This window comes from Pyxicephalus adspersus, chromosome 5 (assembly GCF_032062135.1).
Source record: "Pyxicephalus adspersus chromosome 5, UCB_Pads_2.0, whole genome shotgun sequence".
In the NCBI taxonomy this organism is placed as follows: Eukaryota; Metazoa; Chordata; class Amphibia; order Anura; family Pyxicephalidae; genus Pyxicephalus; species Pyxicephalus adspersus.
Window position 1 is genome coordinate 118069329 of NC_092862.1, and position 12014 is coordinate 118081342.

General features: G+C 40.4%; 2 protein-coding genes across 2 annotated transcripts in view; one reads left to right on the forward strand and one right to left on the reverse strand.

The window, feature by feature from the left end:
- LOC140331500 (mitogen-activated protein kinase kinase kinase 3-like) overlaps positions 1-2067 on the reverse strand; it is an 84494-nt gene extending 82427 nt beyond the window's left edge. Inside the window, exon 1 of the mRNA XM_072412560.1 lies at positions 1716-2067. Within this exon, the coding sequence (XP_072268661.1) occupies positions 1716-1778 (63 nt within the window). The 5' untranslated portion in view covers positions 1779-2067. The remainder of the gene's footprint in view (positions 1-1715) is intronic.
- Positions 2068-9350: 7283 nt separating this feature from the next.
- Positions 9351-12014, forward strand: part of LOC140332091 (cryptochrome DASH-like) — a gene marked incomplete in the record, with an annotated part of 19580 nt that continues 16916 nt past the window's right edge. The window contains 1 exon segment of the mRNA XM_072413388.1: positions 9351-9479. Coding sequence (XP_072269489.1) covers positions 9414-9479 — 66 coding nt within the window.

A 12014-nucleotide genomic window follows, 5' to 3' on the forward strand; every position in this document is an offset into this window, starting at 1 on the left:
AGGTATGTCTAGAATGGGGGAGGGCGAGAACCTCTATTAGGTATTGCTGCTATCTATGATTTGTATTTACTGCCCCAGTGATAACGGAAAGAGAGAACATTTCTACAAGAGTCAAAAACCATTTAACTATCAACTACAACTATAAACTATTTATAAGAAGGGTCTGACCCTCTGTCATCTTTTTATACTCTGTGCTCCTTTTGCAGATTCCCATATGGTGTCATTGTGACATGAAATGTGGGGAGCTGTTTATTGGAGACAGAATAGAGTACCGTAAAAGCAAATCAGATGTTTTAATCCTTCCCAGTCTTTTATCATTTATTATTACTCATACTGTATTGAACATTCTAGATCAGCGGTCGCCGAGCTTTTTGGTCCCGGGGACCACTAAAATTACCAGAGCTGGTTGTCAATCAAAGGGGAGGAACCTCCCCCATAGTGACATCATAATACCATAACCCCACCCACTCTGCCATCGCAGATCTGAGCCTGTGGGTGGACGGGTTGTGTCATGAAACACAGTCTGCCCACTTCCCTGGGCCAGGGATTTGCACCGGGGACATGTTCCGCGGCTCTGGCTGGTGCGGCTCCCCGGCGGGGTCCTTCTTCTCCTGACTCCTCTCGGAGGTGCACCAGCCAGAGCCCCAGACCACCAAAATCTTCTTCCAGACCACCGGTTGGCGACCGCTGTTCTAGATCAGCCTTTCTCAACTTTTTTACCATGAGGAACCCTTGAAGTAAGTTTCAGGTCTTAGGGAACCCCTTCTATAATTACTATAACCACAGCTCACAGTACATCAGTGTGGTCAGTAGGAAGAATGTCACCATTACAGATAGCCAAAAAGATCATTGGTGTCACTTAAACTGACCTGAGAGGTTCAAATTGCTCTTTGCTTGAAGAACCCTCAGCAACCTCTGGAGGAACCCTGATTGAGAAACCCTGCTATAGACATTTAACCATCTGCATTTATACCAATCAGATCCTGTCTCCCCACTGGACATTTTGCTCCTACACCAACATTTTGAATTTCCTATCACACAGTTGTCACCATAATCAGTGTAGGGGTAAATCTCCCCAGTGGGGACACAAAAAGGGGTAAACCCTGACAAAAGCTCCAACCTTTTTAAAAATATGTAGAAACTAACATACAAATTCTAGCTTCTCATACATATTTTTGCTTGCTTTGCAATAGAGATCTGTTTGAAGTTCTTAGAAATCTGTATGTAGCATAGCCCAGTATAAATGGCTGCTGGAACTTATATGAATGAGCACAAAGTGACACAAAAAAGTTCAGCTTGTGCTGTACATGGAACTCCAGGAATCCCCCAACATTTCCTGCTCTGTATGGCAGTCTTACTGCTCCCAAACACAGGCACACACAGCATTTCTGCAGGATGTAAATGTACATACATAGAGCAAAGATCACATTGACAAGGCATGGAATGAACAGTCAGACAAACTCCAGAATACATTACATGAGCCATCACAGTAACACTGTACATGATCTTTGCTGTGACATTGTACTGGGCTGGTGCCAAACCAACTGCACAGGAAAGTAACTTTGTATATGCAACAGGAAGAACAGCCCTAACTGTTACACAGTGACATCTAGGAGTGCTGGAGATCAAAGAAAATGTACTTATAGTAACAAAAAATGATTTGATCCAGGGGGATCTGGGGGTTCAGGGGTGAGGATTGCTTCTGCACTACTTACTCTGACTTGCTGCTCGCTTGGAGTGATGCCCCCCAATAATCCAGCCCCCCCTGGGGTGATCATGCATACAGATCAGGGATCCTTCGGCTGCTGACAGTCCATTGTAAGTGCAGAATCAACAGCTTCTTCTAGAAGTATACCATGTGCTCAGAGCTTCCCAGCAAACTCCACAATCACTGTAGGGGACCGCACGAAGCGGCAACGGGATAAAACTACGATCTGTATTACTTTTCCATGAAGTCCGACCGACAGAGAACGAAATATCCTGCAGAACAAACACAGATCCAGCTGGGAGGCAGCAAGAAGTGTGATGTCAGCAAGATCTCCCCCACAGCAGGAAACTGTGAGCAATGCACCCAGGGCACAGGACGGAGCCTGCTCTACAGCGCACCCCAGTGCTCAGACCATCGTACTGCATCGTACTGCAATATTATTATTACTGTTTTATTATTATTAATATTATTGTAGTTTTATTATTATTATTAATATTATTATGACTATTATTAAAATATTGTTATTATTGTAGTTTTATTATTATTATTTTATTATTATATATAAAATATCAATTATTATTATTAATATTAATTAAAAAATAATATTATTATTAATAATACCAATATTATTAATATTGCAGGTAACCAACACAATTACTTCTCAGAATACCCACACTTCCTTTTTTTTTCCATTTGTGGTATTGGCAGTAGCCTACCACACATAGAAGTCTATTTATAAGCAGTAAATCTGACATTCTCTGAAAAATTCTCTGGTATTTTTTTTGTGATTTATGGTCATCTTGATTGGCCGGGCTGGGAGGACATAACTCTCGTGCAGGTACTTAGGACTTTATTCAATCAAGTATAAATGAGGATGTGATGTGCATCAAGGGATGTTTGGGTGCATGTCAGATTCACTGCTTTGTTAAAGCGGAACTAATCTCAAAATAAAAAAATACACCTTTAATCACGACAATCCGTCGGGAGGTTTCTTTGTTTGGGTTCAGCTTCGTCCCGGTATCTGTCTTCGGCCCGGCACAGAGGAAGCGCTGGGCGCCGACATCTACTTCTCTCTTCTTTTGGGTTCTTCTTTCTACGGCACTGGATCTCGCACTGCCCAGGCGCAAGATTGGGTGACGTAGATGGTGAAAAAGATTGCCGATCTCACTGTGCATGCGTAAGATGGGCAATTTTTTTCTTCTGTTAAAGAAAGGGCTCCTCCTGAGCATGTCTAAGATCAGGGCATGCTCAAAAGTAGCAGCCAAGAGCCTCCTGGACTGTAGGTATCCGGGGAGGCTTTGCACTCCCATTCATTCTTAATCGCCACAGCGAAAGACAGAAAGGGGAGGTGCTGCACACTCTGTTTTTAAAAAAAGGGGTGTTAAAATTAACAAAAAAAATGTTTTACTTTAAATAAAAGGGGTTGTCTTCCCTTTAGTGTAAATAAACATTTTGAGTTTAGGTCTGCTTTAGGGAATCCATTCTGACTATTTTAAACTTACCTTTTATTAGGCTATAGATTGCATGTACACAAAAGGGAGCATAAAATGAATTAAATACAAGCAGCTGGTAATAAATAATTGGCTTACTTGTATATTTGTGTCAGTGAGATTATTATGATGAAATGAAACACATCAACATATTGAGTTTTGTCTTAGTTCTAGCACAGTCTGTGGACAAAGAATCCATTGTAATAGATACATTGAGGAATATGGAATAAGCTCTTGCTGAGGTCCTTCTGTAAATGTTAGCGCCTTGGCTGACCCTGTATTTTCTGTGTTCTGGAACAAGCATGCTGATCAGGAAAGTCAGGGTGAAGCCAGAACTTCTGAGATGTATGCCTGTTCAATCTACATACATCATACAGCACTGGATCAGCACTGCAGCCAGGGAACTTGTATTTTCAAAAGGAGAAGTGAGCTATGACAGTCCATACTTCCCCAATAGCTGGATATAATAGCTTAGTTTAGGGAGCTGGCATAGTACTTTTAAAAGGCTAGTTCAGCAATAGCAGCCCATGAGTTTCTCTCTACATGCTTACGTTAAATTAGAACTAAAACGAAGATCATCTGAAGGACGTCTCTTTGTTGAAAGGAAAGGGTATGCAGCTTACCAGTTCATTGATGTGGTGTCTGCTTTCATTTTCTCCTTCAAGCTTTTGGTTTCTTTATTTTCACCATGTGGTTCTTCCAGTAACAATAGCAGGTGTGGAGCAGAACATGAGAAACCAATGGGAAATATGGGGGGACCCAAGCATCTTACACTTCTTAAAGTGTAAGATGAGAATAATGGAGGGTGTAGAGTTGGAATTGAGAGAAGGTAGAAGACACCCACCACAGGAAATGTGTGGGGAAGTACCTACTGGGAGTACTGATTTGATTTCTCTAAAGACCTGATAAGTTCTCCATAAGCAAGGGCTCCTATAGGCCAAAGCCACCTTTTTCAACCTTTTTACACCTGGAGATTCCTAAAAATGATTTTCAGGAAACCCTACTAAAAACTATTTTTGGGGTTCAATTGGGAAAAAAAGCCTGTTAAATCGTTGGCAAGTGTAAAATTGTCCCCCGACAGTAGTGGCTAGAATAATACCTTTATAGGCACCTAAAAAGATTGTTGGAGTCTCTCTCTTACTGGCTCTGCTGAGAGGTGTTGGCCCCAGAACTATGTAGACATCATCAAATGGGATGTCAATCAGTCAGAGATCTCAAAACCCATAGCATCTTTATTATTATTATTATTATTAATAATAAACATGATTTATATAGCGCCAGCATAATACGCAGAGCTGTACAATAAATCCCTGGTTGAAAGCGGATGGTTTAAAGCACGTAACATGGACCAGTGAATACAACAAATATGGCCCCTTAATGCAAGCACATATACTGGTGTTTTTTATACTTTCACACATGACTATGGACTTATGAAGGTCTGGTTGTTATCTTATCTCACAGGAAAGCAATGGCTGAGTTGTTTCTGGACACATTATGGCCTACTTTCTAATCATACACTCTTAATTCTGATCATACACTCGTTGTTATCATACTTTCTTATCCTACTTTCATGCACTTTTCACTAGAAATAAAATAGTTTAAAACATTACTAAGAAAGTTTACCATCAAAAGTGAGAAATGTGGGGCTGTCACATTCGAGGTGACCACAACGTTGTACAGGAGAATGAAGCATTGCAGAAATTACTTTTACTTTTTAAATGTCATTCTACCATTCTTATGTAACTAACAGTAGATAAATGTACTTTTTTTAACCTTTTATGAAAATCTTCAGAAACTTTTCAAAGCTTTATGGGGTTGGATCAGCTAGGATTGCTCTATGGCTTGATTTCAGAAAACTGTTCAACATACCATAGATTGAGTGAACTTTCTGTAATATAGATAAACGTAACACTTGGCTATATCTTACCTTGTTTAATTAGTAATCTGTTAGGAGTCCAAAAACATGCTTCTATGAGTCAATTATCTTTCACAATTTTTTTTTTTAATTCTGGACAAATACAAAAGGAAATGTTAGATATTTTCTTGTAGATCTGTTTGTCTATGGGAGTGTTTCTCAATTTTTTAACTTGGGGGAACCCTTGAAATGACTTTCAGGTCTTCAGGGAAACCCCTGCTATAAATACTAAATACATAGTTCAGAGCGGGTTAGCATAGTGGTTAGTTAGAAGAATGACTCTTAGATTGCTGGAAATTGGGAAAAATGTCACCCCTACAGATAGCCAAAAAGATCCTTGGTGACACCTAAATTGACCAGGAAGGTCAAAATTGCTCATTGCTCAGGGAACCCCTAGCAACCTCTGGAGGAACACCAGGATTCCACAGAACCTTGTTTGGGAAACACTGATATATATCTAGCAATTGACATCACTAAACTATCCTAGGATTCTATAAAAGTATGATTTGATTACCATGCACAGAAAATTGCAATGCCCAGAATTTAATATTGAGCTTGAGGCAGATTACTACTTTATTAAGTATTTATATTTGTAAAAAATAAAGATTGTTGTAACATATTCATGTAAACCTTAGAATGGACATTATCATTTGAAAAAAAAATGTATCACCAATAAAAAAAGCAACATATATAAATGTTATTTTTCTCTACAAATTAAAATTTAAAAAAAATCTGTTATAATGATGTCAGCTTTATAAACTGAATGCACTCCAATTTAATTTATATGAAGTTTATAAATAGTTTCATAGAATAGACTGTTGTAATTGATTGTTCTATGTGTTGCGTAAGTCTGGAGTTTCCTCCTGATTTAATAGAGGTTGCCAGCACGTATGAATGTTATTTATTCGCTCATCTGTCAGCTATTGTTTATCCTATGCAAATCAGACTCATGAACCTGTCTTGCAAATGTGTGTCAATGTATAATGAGCTGGGCAATGGCATTGGTTAATAAAGATATGGACAAATAATATTTTATATGAATGTTGTATATATCACATTCCTGCTGGAAACTATATAAACAGTTAACATAGATACATGGGATCTGCTTTAACTACCAATTGGTTTGTCTGTCTTTTGTTGGAGGTTCCAGAAGCAAGCCAGAGAGCAGAGTTAGGTTGGTGACCTGACATTTCTCTGCAATAGTTAAGCAATAAGGGCTGGAGCCCTCCTTACTCTCAGCCCTGTAACTAGACAGTAAAGAAGAAACTGCATGACAGGGATTAGTCATCCCACCACTTTCTCCTATTGTCAGTGTGCTCCTTGTGTGCAGATGTATATGCCACACTTCTGACCTTTCTCTCCCCCAATTCTGTGTACAGGGGAATATCTTAACAACACTGTTACTGGGCCCTCCCCTCAGGCACGTTGTCTTGGTGTCACCTTTGATTCTGCCCTTGGATTTACCTCCAATATTCAGAACATTTCCAGGTCCTGTCACTTTCACCTATGCAACATCTCCAAAATCGGCCCCTACCTGGCCCCTGAGACCACCAAACTCCTTGTACATGCTCTTATCATCTCACGTCTGGACTACTGTAACATCCTCCTCTCTGGTATACCACTAACCTGACTCTCTCCTCTACAATCTATTATGAAAGCTGCAGCCAGACTCATCCAGCCTACCCTCCGCTCCTCTTCTGCGGCATCTCTTTGTAGTTCTCTTCATTTTACCTTAGAATCAAATTCAAGCTCCTGTGCTTTGCCTTCAAATCCCTACACAGTTCTTGTCCCACTTACATTTCTGACCAGGTAAAGAAAATACTCCCCTAGCGGCTCTCTTCGCTCCTTCCGATGACCTACACTTGACTTCCTCACTCATAACCTCATCACACGCATGGCTCCAAGACTTTTCTAGAGCTGCCCCAACTCTTTGGAATGGTCTTCGTCATCCTCTTCGGCTTGCTCCTTCTTTCTGCTCAAAAAAGCACTCAAAACCCATTTTTTCTAACTTGTTAACCCGTCTTCTTCTGTCTTTTGAAACTTTCACTACATCCCACCACTACTCCTATTGTGTGTTACTTCCCCCACCTCCTAGTTTGTAAGCTCTTTGGGGCAGGGTCCTCTCCTCCTGTGTCACTGTCTGTATCTGTCTGTCATTTGCAACCCCTATGTATTGTACAGCGCTGTGTAATATGTTGGCGCTATATAAATCCTGTTTATTATAATTACTATTATTATTAATAATAATATTAATAATAAAAATTTAAGAGGCTACTATTGTCATTGCATATCAGTGTTTCTTTATACTCAAAAAGAGCTTAAGTTTATGTTTTTTGTACATCTTTTATTTTCCACAAATAACAAAAACAGTATGAAACCTTAGCTTATAAACATGTAATGCACAGTGAAGACCCAAACATGTTTTCCTTTAGCTACATATATTGTAAATAAATATGGTGGAAATTATTACCACTAAAGAACTTAAACAGCAATATAGAACACATAGCAATGAAGGCTAAGGGACCATTCAGCTTCATACAGTGTCTTGCAGGGAGATGGAATCCACACAACGCAAACTGAATCTTCTGCCAAAGTTGTGAACTTAGGTGGGAAGGACACAGAGTGCTCATCCCAAATGCCAAATACTGAAAATACTGTTGGTGCTACTGACTATCAAACAAATGACTGGAAAATAATTGTATTGCAGCGGGATAGAAGGCTCTTACAAATTAAGTGTTATTTATTTATTTTTTTAAAGAAATTTCTGCTTTAAGAGAACATCAGGTAAGTGTAGTTGTCACCTTATATTGTCTATCTGAATATATTTTGTGTTTCCACCTTTTGAGATTGCCCAACTGGTTCCCCTTATGAGGCCGGGTTCATGCAAATAACAATAACTGATCAAAGGAACTGCTTGCTCTCAAAATCTTCCACCACAAAATATTTTCAGTTTGCCACCTGAAGGTTTTAGGGACAGATTCATTTTCCTATTTCTGTCTATAGCGAATAAGTAGAAAACATGATCTGGCTGAACACCTTCTGAAATGATTGCTCCCTGGCTGTCCTGTTGATTCTGCAGCTTCCATCCTTTCACTGCACTGGAACTGACCTTATATAAAAACCTATATAAAAAAATTATTTACACCATTCAGTGAAAAGTATATGGGCACCTGACTGCATACACTTGCTGGACATCCCATTGCAAGCATTATTATCCTTTATTTATATAGGAATTATATAGCGCCAACATATTATGCAGCGATGTACATTAAATAGGGATTGCAAACAACACAGATACAGACTGTGACACAGGAGGAGGAGATGAGGACCCTGCCCTGAAGAGCTTACAGGAGAGCTTACAGGAGGATCACTGTATAATAACTAGGGGCTGTAGATGACAACCCCGCGTATAAGACAACTACAAACATGGACATAGGAGGAGGAGAAGGGCCATGGCCATTGTATGGAGTCAGACCAACAACCTCCACTCTTCTGGGAAGACTTTCCACAAAGTTAGGGAATGTGTCTGTGGAAACATGACGGTGAATTCATTACAGGGCATTGTAAGGGCAGATACTAACAGCTTGTAAATGGAGTACAAATTCTTCCTAAAAGTATTCATACTGGAAGGGGAAATAATCCCTTCCAAACTGTTGGCAATGCACAATTTTTGTATATTTGGCAAGGTTCTCTGGAAGCACCTGAGCTCTATATTATACAAGGGTGACAACTCTTTATACAATTCTAACCATAGAGAGTAACTCTGATTTGAGTCCAAATGCACTTTTTTGGCGTTATAAGGCCATCTGGTGGTTGAAGGGTAAACTGCAGTCAAAAACATGGAGGGCGGGGTCACGGAACTGGACGTGTAATATCAGTGACTGGAAAACTGCGAAGCACGGAGATGTTTGCTACTGCCATCTAGTGGTAGCGGGGTCGACTACAGCCGAGCAGCTGCTGGGCGGGGTTACAGAAGTGGACGTGTACAATCAGTGATTGGCGGTGACTCTGTAAACTAGAAAGCTGCGGAGTTACGGAGATGTGTGCTACTGCCATCTACTGGTAACAGGGTCGACTACAGCAGAGCACGTGCAGGGCGGGGTTACAGAAGTGGGCGTGTAAAATATCAGCGATTGGCAATGCCTCTGTAGACTGGAAAACCGTGCGGTACGGAAATGTGCGATACGGCCATCTAGTGGTTGTGCCGTGAACTGCAGAAAACCATGTAGGGGCGGAGTTACAGAAGTGGGCGTGTAAAATCAGTGAGTGTCTGTAGACGGGACAGCAGCGAGATACGGAGATGTGTGCTGCGGCTAGGATCATTATTTGCCTGCTGAGGAATGATTTGCGTTACCATGACAATGAGGTATGCCGTGTATACCGAGGTGACCAGCGGCGGTCTGACGAGAAGCAGAGCTTTCTGTCAGAGCTGTGTATAGGGGATGTGTATGTAATGTACCTACATATGGCCGCCTGTATTATGTCCTTCTATGAGGCTGCTTACCTCATTTGCCTCTATATGGCTGCCTATACAGTGCCCTTCTATAGGGCCGCTTATATAATATGCCGCTATATCTTTGTTATACAACACTCTGTATAGCTCTAGTTATACAATCTAGCAGGGCTCCCATTGGTGGATTGTGTCAGAAGGGGCGGAGTCGGATGTTGCACGTGTTGCCTATGGTGTGTTTTGCTGGGCAGTGGCAGCTCTCATATCCTCCCATACACTGACAATGCTTTGCAGGACAGAACAATTATTAGGACACTTAGTTTGGATTTGTAAAATCATACAAAACTGTACAGTGAGGGTTGGTTGTAAGAATGGTGCTAGTATTTTAGGGAAATCTATTTTCAAGAGTTTGTCGGCTGCCATTGTTTCTGCCTGCAGTGCTAGGATAGGGAATCTGATCATTTGCTCTGATCCCCATACTGAACCCTTACTGACCGTATGGCTGGGGATAGAATGTTGGGCCTGCCGGACCCTCCTGTCATATTTACCCACGGTCCTATTTTGTCCAAAACCAACACTGCCTGCTTGATTTTACAAAATAATCATGTATGCTGAATGAATTATTAGGTAATTTTCTGCTAGGCATATAAGCATATTGGGGTTTTAACTAACAGAGAACATTTAAAGTGGAACTTTTATTAAAAAAAAAAAAAAACACCCTAAACCTTCCGCATTCCAAGTCCAGTCAGTCCCGTGTCATCCTGGCTTCTTTCTGGCACAGACTGGACAGGGGACACTGTCGTCTTCTTCCTTCTTTTCGGGGTTTTGCTTACGTCACATGATCTTGCACCGCACAGGTGTGATCTTGGCTGAAAATGTGACAATCCCATAGTACATGTGTGAGGTTGCCATATTGTCAGTCAGGATCCTGTAAAAGGTGGGGATCTGAGCAACTGATCAGTTTTCCTATTCTAGCACTGCAGACAGAAAAAATGGCAGACAACAAACTCTTTAACACTTTTTTCCTCAGGATAGTCCCTTGCCTGAGATTGAGCATGTGCATAAGGAGCAGCCAGTGACATATATATCCCAGGAGGCTGCAGCTCTCCCCTTTCGGTGTTTACCACCATAATGGTAAAGACGGAAGAGGAAGGGTTCTTCACAAAGCCACTCTTTTATATAATGTTAAAAATGGGGTGATACTTTAAGGCAGAACTAAATCCTAACATATAAGAAATTGTAACCAGGCAGGTTCCTTTGTCCCCTCTGAAATAAAATAGCCTTACCTGCTTGATTGCAAGTTTTTAAACATGCTCACCTGTCCCATTCTGTTGCTGGTGCCGCCATTTTCATCTCTTCCTGGGTATTGATCTTTGCCGTCTTAATTGGTAGAGATGAGGTTACTGTCTTTTCTTTAATATAAATCCTGCCTGATCGCAGATTTTTAAAGCAGAACTATAGTTCCAGTTTAGGCTTAACATACATTCAGGAAATAGACCAATAAAAGTAATTTTTCCCTGACTCTTATCATAGAGCAGGTTGCCTGTAGAGGAAATCCCCTAGTTAAGGACACCCAACATACAAACAACTCCTAGACGGAGGTTTGATGGGGAGAGGGAGAAATCTTTTGCTAAACTTAGCTGAGGTTGTGGGTGATCTGACTGGGACTGAGCTGATCTGCAGGCTCTTGTAACTCTTTAATGACCAAGACAAACTCTGCAGTTGTTTCTTTTAGCACAGCCAGCTCCAGAAGTTAATGAATGTCTAGGCTCTATAAAGTTTTTTTGTTTTCTTATGCTTTGTTTGTGATTAACTCACAGTGAGGATGTTACACAGTAACTGACACCATGCTGCCTGATATTATGTTGAGACAAACATCTGTCCTAATTGTATTTATTAAAATAAAGTACCTGTTCCAACTTACATACAAATTCAATTTAGGAACAAACCTACAGTCCCTATCCCATATGTAATCCAGAGACTACCTGTATGCATTTATATCCATACACTCTATTTGCTAGATACTGATCCTATAGGGTGTAAATAAACCTTGTCCTGTCTATCAATAAAATCTAATACATTAATAAGGTAATAATTGTGTTTCAAAGTAAGTACATTTTTACACAGACGGGGGTGCCAGTCACTGGTCTAAAAGCAATTACAAAGTCTCTATGCACCTACTATATAGACTGCAGCATTTATCTTTATATTCTAACTTCGTCCTGTATATGCCCCTATTGGAAGCCCTTCCGCTAGCATAACTTATAGATATTAGTCAGTCATAAGGGCCTCCTAGATTGTAAGTTCTTCAGGGCAGAGTCCTCTCCTCCTGTATCACTGTCTGTATTAGTCTGTCATTTGCAACCCCTATTTATTGTACAGCGCTGCGTAATATGTTGGCGCTATATAAATCCTGTTTAATAATAATAATAATAATTCTGCTTTCTAGTA